A 24,544-nucleotide genomic window follows, 5' to 3' on the forward strand; every position below is an offset into this window, starting at 1 on the left:
AGTTATTCTCAACAGCCTCTGACAAGCCTCTTAAATCTTTCAGCAAAACTTTCTATAAGGTTGAGAGGAAAAAATGTGTATGTAGAGCCAGAAATGTCACGGTTCTATCTGAAATACATTCCTTATTTCAAATGAAGAAAAGCTCATAGCGCGAACATACAAGTCAGTGAGTAAAAAGTTGTGAAAGACGTCAGATCACAGAATGACGAAGGCGGGAGAATGAAAATTTCCAAACAGGTCAGAGCAGAAAAACCACAAAGACAACTTTTCCCCAAAAGTGCTCTCCCACGTGTTTGACTTCCCGTCATTATTGCTGTTCATTTGAATTTTCACTTTTTTACAAGCAAGGCTGTTTATGAGCTCTGACTCAGCATCTGACTGTGTTCTCGAAGAGGTCAACAGTGGACGCATGCATTTTTTAAATATTTGTGTACGTGTAATCTCCAGACTCTTCATTAGGTACACCTACACAATCTAGGTCAGTGGTCTCCAACGTTTCTTCTTGTGAGAGCTACTTTTACAGAACAAAAATGACCAATAGCTACTCATTTTTGTAACATTTATTTTCATTGCTTATTTCAACCCAAACAAACCGAATGTGCTTATTTTACCAGAACATTAACAAAATGCTGTGAGGAGCATCTGGCTATCTGTGTGTCTACGCTTGTGACTGTGAAAAAGGTTGACACCTTCTGTAGTTTTGATAAAAACAGTTTGTTTTCCTCTTCTCTGCTCCACTGCGGTAACTTTATTTTAGCTTTATTTTTCTCCAAACCGCGCCAACAAGTTTGTCTTGCTCCTGTTTTCCGGAATCAAACTGCACATGGATAATATGGAATAGTCCATTGCATGAGAAGGGACGGGGGAGCAGTGGAAGATATGATAATAGCATCTTGACGTGGTTTTAAGCACGTGAATTAAGACTAAAACAGTGATATGTACTTTAAATGGAAGGGAAAACATCAGTTTTGATTTTGTGAGATAATTCAAACCCGCAATAAAAGCCTGTTGTTCCGGTGATCAAGTTTGCAGCTTGTATGTTTCACCTCCTGACACCTAGTGGCCAGTGCAGAATGCTGCATACCACAATTTGAATGCGTCCTCTCATGATGCCATATATTTGGATTTTAGCTCATTTAGCCATTTTTATGCTTGAAAATGCTTCGTTTAGGCAAACAATAGCAGCATGGCGTTTCAATTAATATATTTTTAGAAAAACCATGATAGAATTGAAGCCGCAAAATTTAAACCACAATGGGACAACTGTACTTGCTGTTTCTTTAAATAAAAAAAAGGACATACTGAAGATTCATGGTTGGTGTGCAAGAAAAAAAAACATCATATAAAAAACAAAACAATGACTATAAATATAATAAGGCTAATCCTCTTCCCTGAGGATTCAAATGTGCATGTGGAGGCAAAGGCTTATTATCATTCCTTGACATTCACTTGGAGTTTACATCTGAAACAAAAAACACTCTCCCACAGCTGTCTCAGCTGACAGCAGCAACGGGTAACAATATCCCCATTCAAATGCATGGGTCAACAGAGGACAACGTAATCTCTACTCTACAGTGTTTATGAATGTAATTATTAGGGCTCTCAAATGATTAAAAATTGCAATCAAATTAATCAATCAACTTTTCAAATTAATTAATCTTGATTAATCGCCACTATGTGTGAATATCCATTTTTGCTGTATATTATGAAGAGAAAGATAAATGACTGGACACAATTTAACATTAACAATTCAATTAACATCTCCAAATGATCTGAAAGCTAAAAGACATCACACGTTGCCCAACGGTAGTCTTTTTAATAGTAGCAGAATCACACTTTAAACACATTATTATGAGCCATGAAGGGTTGCGGTCAAAGACTTACGTTGAATTCACGTGTTTTGAGCGTAGATGTATTTTCCGGGATTTCTGAGCATACTTAAATGCAACAAATTGTACTTCGCAGTAAGAGTTACGTTAGTGAGGGATAAGAACATCGCCCAACAGTTTTTCTTTGTCTTTCTGTTTATTTACACGACACAAAAAAAATACGTAATTAAATAAATCAGTCAGCCCTAGTAATATATGTTATTAGTAGGGCCCTATCATATCTGCTTTAACGGATTCGCTGAATTGACCAATAAAAACGGAATCTACTGTTAAACACGGAATCTTGCGTATATTGACATATTGTCAATAAAATGCTCTAACTGTGATAAGGAACGTTTGTGTGGGGAAATATTTCCCCAGCGGACCGCTCATTCATAGCGGCATGTCCTCACAAACACTAACCGAACCCTCCTGAAGTAAGTGAATGAAAACACTCATTGTCACTACTTGTCACCAAGCATGAGTGTGAGCGTGAGCTCACGAACAGCAATGGCCAGCGTAAGACAGCTGGGTCAGCTTAGTTTAGTGGCGCATGCTAGTCCGGCTGTGTGTGTGCGCCACTCAGGGTGTATGAGTTGTGCTTTAGGTAATGTAACTGAGCATTTTAGGACGCCCGCTGACCTTTTGGGCACATTGAAAAACATTAAAAACCAACAGAGAGAACCTCATTCCACTTTCAACGTATTGTGTTGTCATGAGGGCATTTAGTGTCGCGACATTTGCGTTGCTATCCCACTTTACATGAAAATCAGCAAGTCAGACCTTGAGGCAGGGCGGTCACACTCAAGTTAAGGCTTTATTGTCCTATGCTATCCGTAGTCACTTCAGTACTCTGACCCTTTTGACGGCATCTTGATTCTGTTATCGCTCTCCGGCGGGAGCTGAACACGTAACTTGCAATTCTCTGAGAGTGCAACCACAACTTTCGTTGACTAGCTTCCGTGGAGTAGTAGTGAGCAATGGCAACTATATGTATATTACTGTTATTATTAATAATATATAACAACTCATATTTAAGAATGGCGCTTAAAGGGAACAATAGGAAAGGCTGAATATCGGAAATGATGCACTAAAAAAAAGAACCCCACCAATCACAATACTGCAGTTTTTTTGGCGGTGCACATCAAACTCTGCCGGAAGCTTTGGAGGGGGAGGAGCAAAGCATGACACTGTAGCGTAATGAAGTCTTTAAGTCTCTACTTTTCTTGTCTAAAGTCTCTTGATGCAGTTCTCCCTATCTAACTCTACTTCTCCATGCCCTGTGCAAACGCTTCCTCTGTGAGCAAAATTTTACTTCTGACTATCACCATTCTTCGCTTGTAGAGAACAAATGTATGCACACAAGCAAACACATGACAAACCGGTCTGTACAGAGAGGAATGACTGTTGCGGCCCTACTCCGCCCTCTGGTAACGCCCTAGCACACCTGCGACACCGCACACACAAAACACACCCTTTTTTTCTTGTAAAATCCCCCCCCCCACCACCACACCCCCAACATTGAGCTTAGTCTCCACGTTGCCTCCCGCACTGTGGTCATCAGCACGATACATTTCCTGATGCAACACAGAATGGCTTTTCTTGCAAATTCCATTTTTAAACACTCATAGCTGTCTTTTTAGTAATGGGCGTCTCCTTGATGTGCTGACTCTTCGAGAGGTTGCAAAGCAGGGAGTATAATGATGACGTGACAAATGTACGACTGGAAGTGTTAAGCATCAAAGCTTAACGACTGTTTCAAACCAGTCTAAGGTATAAGAGAGGCAGCATGCTGCATGAGCTGCTGCGTTCAAGCCATTAAAGAAGACACATACAGTGAACATGAAGTTGGCTGTCAAAGAAGACATTATACAGTAATTGCCTGGGGGCTGAGTGAGAAAAACAATCTTCAACTACCATTGAACAATCCATTATTTCAACGGGTCACGTAAGACACCTAGAGGTCACACACTTGAAAAAAATAACGATGGGATGTGAAAGAAAGAAGTCCTTTTAAGCACAAGTCTTTCGAGGTGCGTCAACAAACGTGACCTCTCACTTCCCTTTTGGAGACCCATCGCTTACGTAACCATCCCAAGCTTGGCGTGGTCGTGCACAAGCTTCTTGACACCAGGACGCTCGCTAACAAACAAGCCAAGACAACATCTGGTTCCCACAGTGAAGTCACCTTGCAGGTGTCTGTCCGACCTTTGCCTCTAGTGGCTGACTATAGCAGAAACTCAACTCCACTCACAGAGAAAGGCTTGCACCTCAGTCTGTTATCGCAAGAACGTTCATGAAAGCAACACTTGTTGGAGCCTGTTACACATTAACCCTTTCACATGTGAGGGCTGCTAGCTCAGGTTGGTCTGTTAGGAAACTGCAGACAAGCTGAATGGACACATTCCATTATTAGTGGAGGAGGTTGCATGCGGACGACGACAAGCAATTCCAAAAATCCCGAAATCTGAAGAGCTGCTCTGGTATACGCCACCTGTCGCCCAAAGTCAGCTAAAAGGCTCCAGCACACCTGTGACCCGAATAAGCCATGATAAGCAATGAAGTGGGTGGATGTTTGTGATATGGTTTTTCCACACCTTTCCAACATGAATTTGGATAAAGATGCAGAGCCAGCTTTACCCACGTTTGTCAACATGCCATCATGTACTGCATACTTTCTCAGCGAGTAACACATAAATCATTTTAAATTGTAATATTAATAACAACATTTAGAAAGTAAGTACTGAAGCACGTGTGCAATGTGGTGCCTTTTTAGTTCGGGGTGTTTATTTACTTTGACGAAAAGCGTCTACTGTGACGTCATCAGACCAGAATTAAGGGTCGCACCGGCGACCACCATAATTGCACAAACGAGTGCACCGACTAACCTGTGTTAGTTTATAAGTTCCACCACTGACTGGCCACTAGCTAAAATAACAAATTAACAAAAATAACAAGGTATCGTTGAGGTTCGACAAAAGGTTAAAGTAAGAAGTAATAGTTGATTACCTGACATGGCGTAGGCAGAAGTGGAGCCATTGTGACGCGGAAGTGTGGACTTCTCGGCTAGCCGCATTTGAACCTGCTGCTGGACCCTCCGGACCCTGGACATCTCGTCCGAGACCGAGGCGCCGCTCCCGAGCTGGATGTCGGACGGGAGTCCATAGGTGGTTACCGAGTTGTTTGGCTGTAGAGCGGAAAGAAATACAGTCTCTGAAGCCGCGGTGCTCATCGTGGACAAAACGGAAAGAAACCAAAAAAAAGTCAAGAGCCAAGTAGCGCCTCTCTCGGCGTATGTTGACGGGCGTTATTTCGAAGCGCACTGAGGCTCTCCCACGGTACAGAGGTGCTCTTTGGAAGGGGCGGAGCCTCGACGCTCCATGACAGTATACCTGACACGCTCAGGTGGGCTCTGCTCTTACATAAGGTTACCATATCGACACAGTAAAGACACTTTCATTGTCTCGCTCCGTTACGTTTTACTACTAACATGGTACACTTAACAATGCAGTCTGGTCGTTTCCTTGCGTGTAGCGTCCTACAGTCTACAGTACAGTTATTGATAAATTAACCTCGATCTGTTTTAACCCTTGATAGGACGCTCATTTAAATACTTACAAATCCAAAATTTTAACACCAGAATTTTTTTTCTTTAGGAAATGTGGGCCCCCAAATAATCCATCCATCCATTTTGTATGTCACTTGTTCTCATTAGGGTTGTAGGTGGACTGGAGCCTATTCCAGCAGGCTTTGGGCAAGAGGTGGGGTACACTCTGGACTGATCACCAGTCAATCACAGGACACACATAACATGCTTGCATAGGTTTTACTTACTCCTACAGTCCAAAACATGCAGGTTAGGTTAACTGGAGACTCTAAATGTGTGAATGGTAGCCACAGTTAGCTGGGATAGGCTCCAGCTCACACGTGACAATTACGAGGACAAGGGGTATAGAAAATGGATGGATGGGTAGTAAGCCCCTTCCCAAAAAATACTAATCCTAATAATCCATAAAAGAAAAAAAAATCCCACATGTATATTTAGATTTTTTTTATATACAGTGTATCACTAGTGTGAGTTATACAGTGGAATATACCGTAAGTTAAAGTAGTCATTGTACAGCTTGAAAACAGCTTGGTGTACCGCTTTATTTGTTTTGGTTTTCGCTTTAACTGAAAACAGTGTGAGGAATCTCCTGATGTACGATCAAATTTAAAGTAAAGTCTTTGTTTTAAATCATTATAGTAATCCCTCACTGTAATTTGATACAATCTACTCTACCAGACAGCCCTCATCAACACTTATTTACTGTGCAGGTGTACCAACTTTAAATGTTAATTGAGTTTGTACAGAAACAGAATTTTGCTTTTATTTCCCGGTTTTTGAAGGCAGACATTGTCTCCCTGACCCCATTACCTCATGTACAATACATGACCATGTGTCACTGTAGGCGAGTAAGTATGACATCCTGGCTGAATACACATTGGCAGTGCATAGGGAGGGAGCAGACAGTCCTGCCCGTCAGACTGGCTCATCAAATGTGTCACATTTGAATTGTGATAAACACCAGGATTGTGCTTGTTGTTATAATGGATATATAACAGTAGTTTTGTTCAAATAACTTGGGAAGTTTTGAATTAAACTTGAGGTAAGAGGTGTATTTAAGAGGTGTACTTATGTAACATTAAGGGTGCACTGTGCAGATGTGACAAAACGTCGTATTCTCATGTTATCATTTGGTCATGTGTGAACGGAGAACCTGTACAAGGCGTGGCACAGTCGTTAGGTGACTCCACACCCAAGTTTTTATCGAGAGTGTCTTTCTCGTCAGTCCAAGAGTGAGAGGTTTTTTTTCACTCGTCTGTATATGCCTGGCGGCTTATACGCCTACTCAGTATTATCCATCCATTTTCTATGCCGCTTCTCCTCATTAGGGTCGCGGGGGCCTATCCCTATCCTCCCTTCGGGCGACAGGCGGGGTACACCCTGGTCGCCAGCCAATCGCAGGGCACATATAGACAAACAACCATTCAACCATTCACACTCACATCTATGGACAATTAAGAGTCGCGAATTAACCTAACATGTACCCGGAGAAAACCCACCCACGGGGAGAACATGCAAACTCCACACAGAAATGCCCAAGGGAGAATCGAACACAGGTCTTCATGATCTGTGACTGTGTGGCCAACATGCTGACCACTATACCACCATGTGGCGATCAGTATTATATATTAAAATGATAGATATCGACACACTCCTAGATGTAAGATCCAGATTTGTAGAAACATATATTTTTGGATGAAAATTACTTTTTGTAAATATTGTTTGAAGTTAGTTTTAAAAAAAGTCTTATCATGCAGAATCATTTTTTCGGGTTACGATTTATAAATTCCACATATTTCAAAGGAATGAGTGGAGAAAGGTATTACTTTACGCTACAGTAAGTAGTGCAATTCCTCAAGCTACCTCTGAAATTAGCATTTTCCCAAGCTTCACAATGAAATTTCACAACAACGATGACTAAAACATATACAGTATAAGATGTAAGCAGTGATTTATAAAGGCTGACCTACCATTACCAGTGAAGCTCAGCTGTTTGTAGATGTTGTGCACTCCCTTCTCCTAAAGCAGGTGAATCACATGTGTTGGAATGGGTTTTTTTTTACAGAGTATTAAGTGTTCTAGTCTGTGTTAACTGTCACCGCCCTAAAAATTTGAATTCTCACTAGGTGTAAATGCAGGATTGGTGCCAAACAAGAGAGGTGAGTCAAGGAAGAGACAGTGACACTCCAGGGTGTGTTACCAGCAGAGGGGAGATGACGGTGACAAAAAGGAGAAGTGAGTTGAAGATGACTGCGATGTTGCAACTCCACAAGAAGTGGGAAGACTTTATGAGAAGTGAGGTGGGATTTTGGAGTCTTCTGCTGAATATGCTTGTTTTATTTATAGTGTTTCGGTCACTGCTATTGATTTTGAAGGGTCTCTCAACATTTGGCGATGAATCACTCAACATCTCAGCCCAATGGAGAGTTAGTGAATGGCTGAATTTTGCCAAGCATGAGCTCATCAATGTTTGTCAGTCAAGCAAGTGTGTGGGTGATATGGGAGCACGACTGCCAACAGCGTGATAAGCTCCTTCTGCCAGATGACTCATACCCTAGGAGAAAAGTATCTGCACTAATTACTGCAAACTTGACTATCCATCTATCAATCTGTCTAGCTACGCTATCAGACAAAACTGAGTTCATCTCTTTATCAAGGGACAATACTAGATCAATGAAACTTGGGATATATTTTAGAGTAGTCTGTGTACAGCTTGTAAAGTAGTGTAGTTTACTGTCCTTTGAAAGTGACCCAACACACAGCCATTATGGTCTAAGTAGCTGGCAACGCAAGTGAGTACACCTCACAGTGAACGTTTGCTTTTCATGTTAATCCTTTTGTGCATGGAAATCATCAGCGCTGCATGCAGGTTGTAACTGGAATCCTCTACCACTCTGCCAGAGTGACATCAAGGAGTTGGTGGATGTCTGGTGTCTCAGTTTCCCAAGGGAGGGGTATCATGCTCTGCTTCAGAATGTCGCAGCACATGTTGGAATTCATGTTTTCCTCCAAGAACCGCAGCCCCCCCATGCCGGCAGCACTCCTGCAGACCCAGACCATGACGGTACCACCACCGTGCTTAACTGTAGACAAAACAGTCACCTCGGTGTTTACTTGTGTTGCCAGCTATTTAGACAAATGTTTGTTGGGTCATTTTCAGTGAATGGTAAATCGATGCTGCTATACAAGCTGTACACTGATTACTCTAAAGCAGGGGTCACCAACGTTTTTCCTTGTGAGAGCTACTTTTACAAAATGAAAATGGCCAAGAGCTACTCATTTTTGTAACATTTATTTTCTGAGTTTATTTTAAACCCAAACAAAGCGAATATGCTTGTTTTACCAGAACATGAACAAAATGCTGGTGTCCACAACTCACATTTTGTATTTCAGAATGCATTTCTTTCTACTGTCCTTTCATTATTAACTGAAAACCTGAATGAAAAGCAGGCTTGCGGGCACCTCATGTGGTCGTGGGGGGCTACCTGGTGCCCGCGGGCACCACGTTGGTGACCCCTGCTCTAAAGTATATCTACGTTTCATTTCTATAGCATTATCCCTTGAGAAGATATACTGTCATCAAACGGTTGCTGAAATGAGCGATGTGGACTCACTTTTGCCTTTATAAGGTTCTATGATTTATAGGTCCAAAGTTGTTTTTTAGGTGGGGCTTATGGTTACTATGCCAGAATAGTTCTTGGCACACAGCAATAACACCCTGATGTCTGCACTGGTTGCCTGGCAACTGCTTTCAGCTTTCAAATAAGAAGGTGATAGTAATACACTCATAGCCGTCTGGCAAGCCGTTCCCCAGAAGAACACAATACTGATAAACAGGAACACCTGCACAGTCTCGTAGTTCTCCACCCACAACAATAAACAAACTGTTAAATTAATACCTCTGTGACCGTGTGAATCAAAAGGGAGCATTATTATCTTTTAAAAAAGCCAATAGTTATTTTATCAGATACCGATTCAGTGGCCAGTTGGTGTGTATGTCAGTCTACGCCGGCCCTAAAATGCACCATTCCACACTGCACATTGAAGCGGAAGTTAGTAAATCAGTCTTTCGGAGTACTGCTAAACAGCAATAACATTTCAGAAATACAGTATATCAAAAAGGTCAAATTAGAGCTTTTGCATCAGCTGCAGCAGCGACCTCTGCTGGCCAAAGTGGTAGTGACTGGTAGCTGTGAGTCTCAATCATGGGGAATATGTTAACTTGACCTAAAAACCGAAGTGAAAGGAAGTGATCAAAAAGTTGATCATAAGTTTTTGTTACCGCCCGATTTAGGTATCATCATCAATATAAGTGACGTGTAAAACTTCCCACGCAAGTTTACAACAGGAAAGTGTTATCAACGCAGCCATTTACCACCAGAGGCGTTATCACCAAGCAGCACTAAACATGTCTGAACCGCATCCCCACTGGGAGTCACACCTGTGACATCATCAGCTAGGTGCACAGAAGAGAAAGCTGAAAGCTTTGTTGGCAGTGTGAGCATTGTGTGCACTGGGTGTGGTGTCTGTGTCAGAAATACAAGTTAGTTGACTTTTGGATGTCCTGCACTGGAAGCAAGTGTAATAATTTAGATTTAGATCCCCTGTGGTGATGCAAGGTATTACAGTAGGGGTATAGGTGAAGTGTAATGGTTCAGATAGAACTATTGAAGAAGACACTTGAAGAACACTTGATACAGCATGAAGATGGTTTATTAAAGACAGCTGACTACAAACACACAAAGTAGTGATAATAAGAGGATATGACTACAGGTTGGAACCCTGCTGGTTGAGTGATATAACACTAGTACTCAGCAGGGAGACATATCACATACAAACAAACATGAACTCTCCTTGTTATTAACATGAGACGTGCGTATGTACAATTTATACATCCATAAAAACAGCATTAGTTAATTCAGAACTAGTACTATGACTAGTAGAAGGTTGTTGTGTCCTATGATAAATAGACAATATTCTCAATAAAGAAGCTGGGCTGATGACAGATAGCATACAAAAAAACCACATATTGTATCCGAAGTCGATTAAAAAAATACACCATGCTGTGTTTTAATGATAAGAAAAGAGGCGCTACTGCATTAAAATACCAAATAAGTCCATTAAAGAGTCATGGTGCTCGTCACTGTGCGGGCTCAGTAGGCTGCTGCGCTGTTACGGATCCCACAGCAGAGCACCATGGTGAAGATCATCTCAAAGATCTAAAAGAAGAAGAAACACACGTTTACTAAAGCAATATTTGTCATCACAGGCAGTACAATTGGTAGTGTTTAGCATGCTCACCATGATGACGGCTACCACTAGTGCAGCCAGGCCAATCAGGTAGAGCTTCTCTGAAAAGAGCTCAATCAGTTTGTCGTGACAGCTCTGTTAGGAAGGCAACACACAATGAATCACACATTTTTGACCTTTAAAGCAGCATATCTGAGTCACCCATCAGATTGTGTCACAAGTGCTCAGTAGCTGATTGTGCCCTGCCTTCATATTTTTATTGGCTTTAATGCTATTTATAAGTTATTGTTTTATTATCTAATTTTGGTTATGTTTCTATTTTATGTAATTGCACTGCGATATTGTATTTTAAATAAGTCAAATACCTTGTTAGTGTTGCCCACCTTCCTGCCATTAAAAACAGTTTTGATTTTGATTGAAATACAAAAATAATTACTTAATTTAATGAAAAAGGGACTTTCATAAAGGCTAATTTATGAAAGGATATGGATGATAAATGTCTTTTTTGTCTTTTTCTTTTTTTAGAGTATGGTTGTTTTTGATGGAGATGTTTTACATTCAGGCCGCACGGTGGCCTAGTGGTTAGCATGTTGGCCACACAGTCAGCAGATCTGGGTTTGTATCTTTGTTTTGGCATCTCTGTGTGGCGTTTGCATGTTCTCAAGGTGTGTGTATGGGTTTTCTCCGTGCACTCCGGCTTTTATGCATCTTAGGTTAATTGGAGACTCTAAATTTCCCATAGGTATGAATATGAGTGTGAATGATTGATTGTCGACACGTGTCCTGTGAATGGCTGGCGACCAGTCCAGGGTGTACCGAAGTTAGCTGGGATAGGCTCCAGCACACTCCCGCCAACCTAATGAGGACAAGCGGCATAGAAAATGAATGAATGTATTCCATCCACTGTAATTTGTTTTCCCAAAGCTGCTTGTCATGAAAATAAACTTAAAGGATCTCATGTATCATTGTCCGTCAGGTAAAAAGAAATCCTACAAACTGGATGAAACTACAAAAATGTATCTTAAGAACAACACGTGATAGTAAGACCAATTAATATTATGTGAAGCAAAACTGATAACACTGAGAGTGGTGAACCACACTGTCACCGTAAACAACATGCTCAATGAATATCCAGAATTGTCAATTGAAAACCCAATTGTAGTTTACACCATATTCACCGCACATAAATGTAATTTTTTAATCTGAATTGGTGAAAACGTAATGTAATAATTTGATAATTAACACTATAATGTCATTTAAATGGGATGTCCCCATGGTTTGTCAGTTGTGAAATTGAATATGTGATAATCTGATAGACAAACAGACTTAAAACTGTTATAAAACAAATACATTTTATGGAAAAAGCTACTGTAAATATTTTTTTATTACCTGAGACCTCAGGAAATCCTCCGGTGACTTTCTGGGACACAAAGTGCTGGCAACTTGTTTGAAGAGCGCCGTGTCATCCCCTTTGCCACAGCAGTCGAGCTGGATTGAAGGCCAAGACACTTAATCACACGTCTAAATACATGCACTGTACGCTCACTGGCCGCATTAGGTGCACACACACAATCAAACAACTAAAAGCAGTATGATGCAGTCTACCACTACTGCCACAGTAACAGACATGTATTGTCATGTATTTCTACATGCGAACCAACAGGTGGCGCCACACGATTTATCCCCAAGCGGGTGCTTTCCTTCCTGTCATTCGCATACACCACCACATCATTTTAAGATAATGGTGATCAATGAAGAGTCATCAAACAACTGTGCAGCAGCTAAGAAATATAATTATTATTACTGTAAACTTTATGTTAAAAAAACATTTGGTCTTAAAACGTATTTTTCAGTGTTGTTTTATATTTGGGTCAGTATAGTAATACCTCTTTGATAGTCAAAACTGCACACAAGCACAGTGAGATTTTGACTTACCGTGGTGTGAAAAACATCTAGCACCTTGATGGCAGCATCTTTACTGGGGGAGCCTGACACATCCACGGCCTTGATGTACGCTGAGTCGTAGAAGTTGATCAGTTCTTTGGAGATCTGCAGCGACATGGGAGGAGCCATGTTTTGTTGTTGTTGTTAAACATACCACATCAGGCAGAATCGCTGATGTTGAGATGTTGAGGTGGAACTGGTGAGAGACTTTTGCATGTGTGCATCCTCACCGTGTCTCTGTTCATGAAACCCCAGATGGCAGCAGCCACTTCACAGGCAAAGAGGATTACCAAAAAGAAGAAGAACTGCAAAGAGAAAATATGGATGCATAACTGAACTTCAGTTTGGCAGATTCATTGATATATCTACCCTATCTGGACAAATGTATGAGGGCACTGGCATGGCCAGGTTACTGATGTGGAATCTGAGAATTACCATTAAGGGACAACTAAGAGACCAAGAAATCTTTAATAATCAATATATAAGATGTGTCTCATGACTTTTGTCCATGTCTAGTCGTGCATTTAGACCAAAAGGTCCAAATTCTCACCGTCCCCAACAGGCATTGGGATTCCTGAATGGCTCCGTAACAGCCGAGGAAGCCCACCAGCATCATCACAGCTCCAACAGCTATCAGTATGTAGACACCTGGCAGTACAAAAGGACGTGAAATGATGATACAGTACGTCACGGTGGATGTGTTGTGCTCAACACTGCCACCAGGGGCCAGCATTGACAGTAAGACTTGGGTCTGTTGCGCATTCATTGATCCGCACATACTAGTTTGGTAATGGACTCCCTGGATGTCTCCTGCTTTCCCTTGTGGAGTGACACAACATTATTGATGTCCTGGAGATAAACAGATCCTGTGTGGCGATAAGGGGTCGGAGCCTCAGGCCAGGAAATGCCTTCTAGACACACTCAACCCCTGACTTCAAATAAACTCACTGACTTCTGACCTAAAAAATTGAAAATGAAACAAAACTGTATCATTCCATCCATCTTCTATGCCGCTTATCCTCACTAGAGTCGGGGGTATGCTGGAGCATACCCGCTGGTCTCCAGCCAATCGCAGGGCACATATAGACAAACAACCAATACCTATACCAATAATCATACCTATGGACAATTTTAGAGTCGCAAATTAACCTAACATGCATGTTTTTTTTTTATGTGGGAGGAAACTGGAGTACCCGGAGAAAACCCATGCACGCACCTGGAGAACATGCAAACTCTACACAGAGATGCCCAACGAAGATTCCAACCCAGGTCTTCCCAATCTCCTGACCGTGTGGCCAACATGCTAACCACTAGGCCACTGTGCGGCCAACTGTATCATTAGTAGACAAATTGTCCATGACTTAGTTGCAAAGTCCCACCAGTGCTCCTGCTGTGAGGTTTTGTCAATCCCCTGAAGGTGTGTACCAAATTTCATGGTGATTTGGAAAAACACCCTAAAGTTACAGTGACTCTTTTGTAGAGAGCATTGAGCTGTGTGAGAAATTTCAAGTCAGTCCGACTAATCAAATTGTGCATGTTGTGACATAGTTTCACCCTTTTGTGTGCAGCGGAGTAGAAGAGTTAACGTCTAACTATGTAGGTCTGATGCTAAACATCCCATATAACCCTGCATTCTGTTATTTGTAGTGGAATGAAAACAATTAGATTCATATACAGTACACAAGCAAAACAAAAGTAGCATTTGAAACACATTTTAGTGAGTATCCTACAAAATAATGAACTGCAGTCATTTAGTTTGATATATGCAAGAGCAGAAAAAAGTCAAGGTGAGGGTAAGCTCAAACGTGTTGAATCAACAACGTGTCGTTTATTGTGCAATGACAATAAATGCCTTTCTCTTTCATTCTAAACTACCTTTGACCTTTATCTGCCGTCTCTCCACTGTAACATCACCTGAAAAGTGACCTCCTCTGAGCTTGCTTTGGGAGCAGTCATTTTAGACACAAACACACTCCACAGACTAATGCATCCTGACAGTTGTCTAAAACGACACATACACACTCAGTCATAAACTCAAGACTGTTGCGTCTGCAGACCTCCCGTAACAGGCACAAACCTTCTCTGTATCTACACCAGCCCTCCTCCTACTCCCCGACTCTCTCTTTCAGGACCCTGATGTTTTTGTTGCAGCAAGCACAGCTAGCAGGCCTGGTAACCTGGCAATGTAGCAAAGCAGCCATTATTTCTACTCCCTTCCATTACTATGACAACACCCTTTGAGGATTGAAGGCCATTGAGACGGCACTGGGGAAGTTCATTTATTTTCTGTCTCCCAGTGTAATCTCTATAGGCGAGGGGGGTGCGGGGGAGGATGGCAGGGAGGTGAACAGCAGCCAAAAGCCCCTCTTGGATGTCTCTCTTCTTCTCCCATCCACTAGTTATAAAAAAAGCACTGCAAAGTCAAGACCCTGCTGTCTGTCAGAATGGTCCGAGTCTTACTTAGGGCCAGATCATGTGTGGAGCCTTTCTGTTAAAGTTCATGTGCGATTATGCACATCAGTAAAAGCTCTGGAAATTACTTTTCCATTGAGGTGCTATTCCCAAAGGTGCTTTTTTTTTCCAGTTTGTTCTTATTAGGTTAGACAGATAAACTCGTATTGATCCCGAAAGAAATTCACAGGCTCAGCTACTCAAACATACTCGCAGGTGATATAATAAGCAAAAGGCAGGAAAAGGTGTGGGAAAATAAAATAAAATTGACAACTTGGGAACATACATGTCCATTTTTGGTTTTGGATAAGGTCCAATCATTAACACAACACGGTACTTAAGGTACTGTAACTTGTATCTTGAGTAGGGATACTCAGTATAGCTCCATACTACTTTTTGATGTTAAATACCTTCTTTTCTTCTTTTTTGTGATCATAATATCGCTACAGGAGTTTGAAGTCCAGGACCACAAGGCTGGCAAACAGCTTTTACCCACAGGCCATCAGGCTTCTCAACGAAGCACTCACACACGCCGCACGCAACACAAACACACACTCATAGCACTTTATTTATTTATTACTTATTTATTTGTATATTTATTTGTATGAATGTCTCTTCTTTTTGTTGCTGCTTAATTTATTGGTATATATGTTTATGTTTATGTTCTTATTCTTTCTTGTGTTTTCTTTCTTTTCTTGGGAGGATGAACAGAATAAGATTTTCATTGCATGGTATTACTGCTGTTTTACCATGCACATGACAATAAAACTCTCTTGAATCTTGAATCTTGAATAATATACGTCATGCATTTACTTAATATAGACATTAAAAAACACCATGTTCAAACTGCACAACAAATAATCTGCTCCCATGAAGATAATAAATTGCCCACAACATGACTTTTTATGCAACACTGCTGCTTTAAAACGCACATAGCTTTTTAATTGCATTTTTGATTGGGCACCAGACCCAGTAGCACCTTTGCAATATTGAAAATAAAATTTAAAAAAGTGTAACTGTGTGCAAAAGTTTAAATGTGAGTCTTGAAACACATGAAAAAGGAATTGTAATTGTAGTGAACATCGAGCTGCTTCACACTCAATGAGGCCTTTCCATCAATGACACAAAAAACAAGTTGCAATGTTGATAATAACATCAAGAATTATAACTTTATATACCAATAAAAGCACATCTACTTGAAAATTTACAACGGAAAACAGTACCAGCCTTCCTAAGGTTCTCACAAATTGAACATGAATTTAGGCTCTTTAACATGAGGTGGAGATTGTTCTTCCGAAAGATGAACATTTCAGCCTTCTCAGCTGTCAGTCTGAACCTTATTTCATGGATAGTAATGGAAGCTGTGCTGAAGAGCCTCCTGTTCTCCACGCTTATGTTGCAAAAAGAAATGGACTAGGTTGGTTGACGTTCCCATATAGCAGTGGACTGAATGAATGTTGTTGCATCTTATGTTTATTTTTAGCACCAGCTGACCATCAAAACTCACATTTATGCTTTTGCAAATGTTTTATCCATTTTCTGGTGTTGAAATATTCAATGATGACACACATGGTGCACAAATTGTACTCGGCTGTTTTACTTTTCTCTCCTTTCTTGCACATAAAAAAACTCCACACAGCTGACATGGCAACGGTGCAAGGCTAATTGACTCTACGGTGCGTTGCGGCTGTGCATCTCTGTTCACAGCATGTTGCGTAATGTTAAATTGAGCATTTACGTGATAGTTTGGCTTTTCAATCAGATCGGAGGGGGTTATACTTTTTTATGTGTTTGATGAGGCCAGTATTTCCACATCAAACGCATCCAATCATGCTCTTATTGACGTTGCTTTGTGCACCGGGACACAGTCATGTTAGAACAAAAAAGGGCAGAGATGACTCTGCATTAAGGGGTTGGAATAAATTTGGTAATGGTGTCTGACTTCCTGCTCCTGCAGGCTCTCTGTCCAGCCATACAGCATAATCAGCCCTTAGTGTGACATTCAAACAGCCTAGTGGGCGTGGCTGACATATGCTAATTTTTTCATGGACTTCTCACAGGAAACAAATGATTATTTTCTGCCAAGCAACACAATCCTGACCAGAAAAAAGGAGAGTTATTCTGTTGTAATACATTGCGTCACGTGCTAAAATGTTATAATTTCCATTAAAAAAATGTGATCACCATGTGCCGATAAATGCCTTTCACAGCCGATCACAAAAAACAATCGCAGTGTAGCGGCGACATGACACTTCATGTCATAACAACATAAACGTTACATGTGCATGTCTGCTGTGTCACGTAGGGTTGCCAACACCCGTACTGTGCCGACGAGGGACGCACTTGGTCCGGTGGTGCCGCGAGAATCAACACTAGTCCGTAAAACCTCAATGGTTTCAGTTTGACAGCTTGACACAGGCTGCAATCAATGCCAGCGTGCTTGATCACTGCCTTGTCAAAGCTATTGGTGTCGACTTTCTTTACACGCTTTGCCCAGCTGTAACTGGCGGCAGCTAACTAGCCAGCTAGCTTGAGTTATCCGCCTAGCTTCTGCTCTTCAGACTCCAAATGTGACTTTTTTACCACAGTGGCAACAAGCAATGTGGTTAGTTTGGAGCTCGTTTTTGTCCCGCGGCAAAGCCACAAGTGGATATTACATTCATGAGGTATCTACTAACTTTTTCAAGTGTCACTGAACAATTTTGCTCAATTTGTTGTCATTATACTAATCATGTCATGTCCACAAAACTCTGTTCGTGTGTCGTTGTTAATGAACACAAACACATAACCAGGTCCAGGCTTATGATAGTGATACCATGACAGGTGTCTCCAATCTCGCCAGCTTATTTAGAGTAGCCCACCAAAGGGCCAAAGAATATTTGTTTCAACTCTCAGTAGTTTTTTAAAAATTATAATTGAATTCAGACTTTATACCTTTATATAATGACAAGTGACCACAAAATAGCATAAAGACGATGGCCACACTGTTTGAGTGAAGATCTGTTTGGTAAATAAAGTAGTGTAGAATTTAAATGTTGCCAGTCATAATCAAAACACAATAATTGACAGCTGTAATAGTGATGAAAGTTGGAGACTCCTGCAACCTGGACACTGAATTTATTCTGTTTTACGTCCAGCAGGACAGATTTCTATTTAATAGAGATATTTATTTGTATTATATTGTTCTGTTAATTTTGTCATCTTGAACCAAAAAATTAATTATTGAACAATATATTTCCCATGTATTTGTATTAGTTCAAAATATACATCTAAATAAATGTAGGTTGGTGTTAAATAGTACAAAAATCGTTTCACAAAAATAAAGGCAAAAAAAGTATCTGACCAAAAGTCTATTTTTGAACAATTACCTATTCGCCAGGGGCCCTTGGAATTGTCTAACGACAGCCCTGGCCAATGGCACTCATCGTAAATAATAAACAGTTCATCCATGCGATCTGTATCGATATCGGCCGATCTCACTCATGGATGATCGGTATCGGAATCAGCAGCATAAAACCCTAATCAGAGCATCCCTAGTGATACCCCTTGTGAAGTTTTATTATAAATCATGTAAACTATTTATTGCCCGTTTGCTGCTGGAAGATATATTGGATGTAATAAAAACACATGAGGCGGTAAGAGATAGTACGGTATGCACCCTTCTGAAGGGGCTGGTGCACCTTTGCACCGCTTATCTTGTACGGGGTCACAGGAGAGCTGGAGCCTATGTCAGCTGACTTTAGTTGAGAGGCAGGGTACACCCTGGACTGGTCACTCGTCAATTACAGGACACATATAGACAAACAACCATGAACACTCACATTCATACAGTACCTATGGATAATTTACAGTCTCCCATCATGCATTTTTGGAGATGTGGGAGGAAACCAGAGTCCCCACGCAGGAACGGGGGAGAACATGCAAACCACAAGGTCCGAGCCTAGATTTGAACCCAGACTCTACTGGCTGTGAGGCAGTTAAAAGCCCAGAATTGTCTTGATATAGACATAGATGGATATCTTGGTAAAATGAAGAATTCAGATGAAGGGGATTTAGCCCAAACTCAGATGGACAAATAACTGATAAAGAGGTGTGCCCCAAGACTTCTGCCCATACATTAATATTAGTTTTGTGTCCCTTACTTTTCTCAGTGGTGAAACAAGTCAATGAAGATTAACTCAGTCGGACCAGCAGCACGCACTCAAGCACAGCCTCAGAGTTTGGACAATATGTATTTTGAGCCTTACATAAATACCACTTTGGTATGCCAGCATGCTAAAAACATCCAGGCTAAGCTCTAATTTGAGGGTTAATGTGCAGATGTCCACGGTTATTTGAATTACGCTGGGGCGTATGTTTAAGGGTGGGCAAAAGAAAGAAACATTCCCTTGATGTTACATGGGTGGGCCTCCCTAAAATCACTAGTGGCCCTTCCCTCTATAAAAAAGCCAGCAATCACTCCTTATACTTAGAGACGGGGTAAGTTTGGGAGAACAGCAACAAGGCCAAGTGAAAATGAATGGGTTGCCTGCCACAGCAAGGAGGGAAATGTTTCAATTGCATCATGATTTGCAGGGTTTGGGGGCAGCTTATGGATGACTGAGGCCAGAGATGGAAACATCATGGATGCTATTCGTTCAAGCGTTGACTGAGCCTGAGGAGCACATTCCTGAAATTGGAATTTAGGTGAGATTTTGTAAAGGAAGCAAAACAACATTCAAATCCATGATGGCTTTATTTTTGTACCATGCTCACACCCCGTTGCTCAGTGCCCGCACTCGCCACAACATCTGTTGAGAACATCTGCTCTCTCAGTGGAGCATTGGAGCCTCATATATTTTTTGAAGGAGTTTGTTGCTGGGTTTGAATGGTTCACTTTCGCAGCGTCAGACTGTTCCTGGTCTTTTCTTAAAGGTCATTGCTGTGATTATCTGTGGAAAATACTCACATGGAGGCACTCCAGCTTCCACCCACATTCCAAAAAAGGGTTAACTGGAGACTCTAAATTGTCTATAGGCTTGAAATGGAATGACTAGAAATTTATTGAAATGGAATCTATATTTGCCCTGTGATTGGCTCCATCCATCCATCCATCCATCCATCCATCCATCCATCCATCCATCCATCCATCTTCTATGACACTTATCCTCATTAGGGTCATGGGGGCATGCTGGAGCCTATCCCAGCTGACTTCGGGCAAGAGGCGGGGTACACCCTGGGCTGGTCGCCAGCCAGTGGCAGGGCACATATAGACAAACAACCATTCACACTCACATTCGGACTCACATATGGACAATTTAGAGTTGCCCATTAACCTAACATGCATGTTTTTGGAATGTGGGAGGAAACCAGAGTACTCGGAGAAAACCCACGCATGCACAAGGAGAACATGCAAACTCCACACAGAGATGCTCAACGGGGATTCCCAGCCTCCCGTCTGTGTGGCCAACATGCTAACCACTAGGCCACCATGTGGCCTACCTGTACCCTGCCTCTTGACAAAAATCAGCTGGGATAGGCTCCAGCTCACCCGTGACCCTAATGAGGACAAACTGTGTAAACAATGGTCGGCTGAATGGATACTCACATGCCCCCTATTTGAAAGTGAGCATATGTATACCTACTTATGTGCATCAGTTAACTCAATATTAAGCAAAGTATAAGGTGACAAAGGATGGATGAATGAGCAGCTTAAAAGGGGTGGATAGCATTTAAAAATACAATACGATGTGATTTAATAAGGATAATCAACAACATCTACTTTCTATGCTCAAGCTAACATTCCTCTACAGCGACAATGTTTTTCATCCTACTGTTAAATATTTAAGCCTCACTTTGTAGATACATGCACACTCACCGGTCACTTCATTAAGTACACGTCCGTTGTGTAATAAGATCCAAGCAATATAAGAATTGGAGTAAAAAAAAGTCCTCCTTTATAAGGAAACTAATGAAAACACTGCAAACTAACATCTAATATTTTGGACACCTTAAGTACTAAGACATGAGAGCGACAGATATTACAAACACCTCTCAGAATGATTTAGTCTTATGCAGCTAAACATGGTCATCAAAACACCTGATGCAGCGCAGTTCGACACCAAACAAACTACAGCCATAACAATAAGCACATTTTGACAAATTAATACCCAACTCTCAAAAGTGAGCATTTTACCTCAACCAAGATGAAAGGCATTTTTCATCATTTTTCAATCAAACAAGTCACACTGCCATTTTGTAGGCTTTCCAGCCCTCATAGAGGTCTGTACAGGAACAGATACTGTGCAAGTGTAGCTAATGTGTACCATTTTAGTAGTCATTTCTTAGAATTCTGAGACCAGACAATTCAAAAACAGTATATGTGTATTCTCTTGACTCACTGATGTAGAAGGTGCCCGGTGCTTGGTTGCCTTCAAACTGAAGAATGAGGAGGTTGCTCGTTTGACTGTCATGACGGAGCCACAAGGCCACTCCTAAAATCACCCCTCCAGCCAGCTGCAAGGACGGAAATAATATTATAAGTATTATATCATAGTCATTTGCACAACTTGCAAGGAGCAACCCAAAACATGTGAATGAGGCATAAAACATAAGATCAAATTGGCGGTCTAATGTTTTAGGATGTACAGATCCTCTGGGAGGCTGTGAACTGTTCACTGGTCTTTAAAGGAAGTGATGAGAGGACTTCCTGACACAGCAGTGACCTACGGCTTAGTCCATGGCCTCAAAAAGCCAACTCTAGAACTTCTTGTTCAACTTTTTCTCAATTGCTCACCATTGAAGTGGACCGTGGGCAGAGATTTAATATACATCATCATGCTTGCTGTCGTTTTAATCGTATTGTGTACTAATTTTTCATTATTTATACAACGTCATCCACACATTCATCGCCATGACCGCAGTCCATTGTTCTCCAAGAGACAGGAAGCCGAATCCTCCACTTGAAAAATGGCAGTTTTTCACAATGACAGGGCAAAACCAACAGAGGAAACAAACACTCGTGTGTGGCATGTCCAGGATATGCTGTTGGACCAAAAAAGAAAGAAAGAAAAAAAAGGGCGAGAAACGAGAAAAAGCCTGAGGAAGTTCACAAGCGGCCATTGCAAGGTGTTTGGGAATGATAGAGTAAACCATGGAGTCAGATGTGATGATGGCTGCTTACAAAAAAAATCCACAAAAACACAAGTGCCATATGTGTCTTCCGAGCTTGTAAATGATTCAAAGGCAAAACCACTCCCTTCCCCCCAAATCGCTCATAGTCTCACTTTTTAGTGTTGATTCTGTGTGCGAAGGCTAGGCTGTGAAGCTTTAAATGTTCACCAACAGCCTAATCCCATGGTAAGATTGAAGCCCATCCATTCTGAAATGCCCCCCTTTTGCTTTCAGCTATCCCACACTGTTGTTTGGCCTTGCAGAAAATAGCTGTTGGTGAAGGGTGAGTGCGACATTTTGTGTGCCGTGCCTCCTCAATTGATGCTGCTCTACAATCACAGCAAAGTAGGCCGGGAAACTCATTACATCCAATCATACACCATACTGATGTACTCACATGTTACACTTCTACTGCAGCTCAGTCATGCAAAAAAAAAAAAAGCCACAAAATATTTGGAACCAAAATATTACAAAAGTAAAATTGAAAAGAAACAACTTACCCAGAAAATAAAATTAAAGAAGAATAACATATATTTAATGCATTGCGTGCAGCCCGTCAACGCCATGTTGCCAGCTTTTTGTCAATCTCGGTTTCTCTAGTCCGGGATCACAGAGTCTCTGCCAGAGGAGGTATAAGAGCTCCTCTGCTGAAAACTCCTCCTTTATAATGAAGAGTGAAAACTGAGACAGAGAACTGCCCACCAGGAGGGGATAGGGAATGCCATCGCTCCCGTCTGCACCAGTGAACTCTACTACGTGTACAGTGGTGTGAAAAAGTGTTTGCCTCCTTCTTGATTTCTTTTGTTTTTGCATGTTTGTCACACTTAAATGTTTCATGTAAATATTAGTCAATGACAACACAGCTGAACACAAACTGTAGTTTAAAAAAATATATATTATTAAAGGGATAGTTCAAGGTATAGTTTGGACTTGTTGACATGAAGTTGTATGACATCCCCATCAGCATTGTAGTTACTTAACAGCGACTTACCCCCCACTTGGTCTCCCAAGTCCAGTTCTGGTCAGATTTCTATGATGAGGAACGTAGTTCTGCTTAGTTGCTGGGGACAATTAAGTAAAGAGTTTGGCTTCTCAAAACAATATGCGTTCAAAAGATTAATACATTTGCATCACAAAAATGCCTTCTAAAAAAAAACCAAACCTCACAAAACGCTCGGCGTTATATCTGTCATCCACCGCATCCCTGTGCGCTGTCGCCTGTGCGTTCATGCGTATGTGACTAATACACTCGCATCTTCTTCCTATGAGGAACACATATGTAAACAGGATGTCGCGGAAGTAGATGCGAGCGTCTTCGTCACATACATAAGAATGCACAAGCGACGGTGCGCAGGAATACGGCGGGAGGAAAATATAACGCAGAGCGTTTTGTGAGGAAAAAACGCCTGAGGAAAATGTCCTTCCTTCCTGAAGAGCTATGCTCTATTTTCCCTCTGACACGTACGACACGTAATACTGCGACCTTATTCTCATAAATGTACAACTTTTTTTCTCGTAAATTTACAACTTTATTCTCGTAATATTACGATTATTTTTCTCGTAAATTCACAACTTTATTCTAGTAATATTACAACTTCTTTTCTTGTAAATTTACAACTTTATTCTCGTAATATTACGATTATTTTTCTCGTATATTCACGACTTTATTCTCGTAATATTACAACTTCTTTTCTTGTAAATTTACAACTTTATTCTCATAATATTACGATTATTTTTCTCGTAAATTCACGACTTTATTCTCGTAATATTACAACCTTTTTCTTGTAAATGTACGACTTTTTTTCTCGTAAATTCACGACTTTATTCTCGTAATATTACAACTTCTTTTCTTGTAAATTTACAACTTTATTCTCATAATATTACGATTATTTTTCTCGTAAATTCAGGACTTTATTCTCGTAATATTACAACTTCTTTTCTTGTAAATTTACAACTTTATTCTCATAATATTACGATTATTTTTCTCGTAAATTCAGGACTTTATTCTCGTAATATTACAACTTCTTTTCTTGTAAATTTACAACTTTATTCTCATAATATTACGATTATTTTTCTCGTAAATTCAGGACTTTATTCTCGTAATATTACAACCTTTTTCTTGTAAATGTACGACTTTTTTTCTCGTAAATTTATGACTTTATTCTCGTAATATTACAACTTTTTTCTTGTAAATTTACAACTTTTTTTCACGTAAATGTACGACTTTATTCTCAAAATCTCAGATTTTTTTCCCTATGTGTCCCTAATACTC

At 40.8% G+C, this 24,544-nt stretch overlaps 2 protein-coding genes across 3 annotated transcripts in view; both read right to left on the minus strand.

Moving 5' to 3' along the window:
• Positions 1–7,583, minus strand: part of pkp3a (plakophilin 3a) — a 19,073-nt gene extending 11,490 nt beyond the window's left edge. The window contains exons 1-2 of one of the 2 annotated variants that reach the window (XM_054777070.1): positions 7,446–7,583; positions 4,878–5,055 (exon numbers count right to left, since the gene is read on the minus strand). In XM_054777070.1, the coding sequence (XP_054633045.1) occupies positions 4,878–5,055; positions 7,446–7,448 (181 nt within the window). In that variant the 5' untranslated portion in view covers positions 7,449–7,583. Of the gene's footprint in view, positions 1–4,877; positions 5,205–7,445 lie in introns of those variants that run through there. The other variant, XM_054777069.1, reaches the window with a different exon arrangement.
• A 2,587-nt stretch (positions 7,584–10,170) lies between these two features.
• On the minus strand, positions 10,171–22,940 carry LOC129181377 (CD81 antigen-like). Its single transcript, XM_054776520.1, has 8 exons — positions 22,773–22,940; positions 21,501–21,615; positions 13,220–13,317; positions 12,900–12,974; positions 12,661–12,774; positions 12,115–12,213; positions 10,777–10,860; positions 10,171–10,694 (listed from the first exon to the last, which is right to left on the minus strand). The coding sequence occupies exons 1-8, from the start codon at positions 22,836–22,838 to the stop codon at positions 10,629–10,631; spliced, it is 717 nt and encodes a 238-aa protein (XP_054632495.1). The 5' UTR covers positions 22,839–22,940; the 3' UTR covers positions 10,171–10,628.
• Positions 22,941–24,544: the final 1,604 nt, after the last annotated feature.

Source organism: Dunckerocampus dactyliophorus, chromosome 5 (assembly GCF_027744805.1).
Source record: "Dunckerocampus dactyliophorus isolate RoL2022-P2 chromosome 5, RoL_Ddac_1.1, whole genome shotgun sequence".
Classification (NCBI taxonomy): Eukaryota; Metazoa; Chordata; class Actinopteri; order Syngnathiformes; family Syngnathidae; genus Dunckerocampus; species Dunckerocampus dactyliophorus.

Coding starts and splice junctions, on each gene's coding strand:
- LOC129181377 (XM_054776520.1), bottom strand. CDS start 22,838: ATGGCGTTGACGGGCTGCACGCAATGCATTAAATATATGTTATTCTTC. Junction 13,318..21,500: donor ACCGGGCACCTTCTACATCA/GTGAGTCAAGAG, acceptor TTGTACTGCCAG/GTGTCTACATACTGATAGCT. Junction 12,975..13,219: donor CCCAATGCCTGTTGGGGACG/GTGAGAATTTGG, acceptor TTCTCTTTGCAG/TTCTTCTTCTTTTTGGTAAT.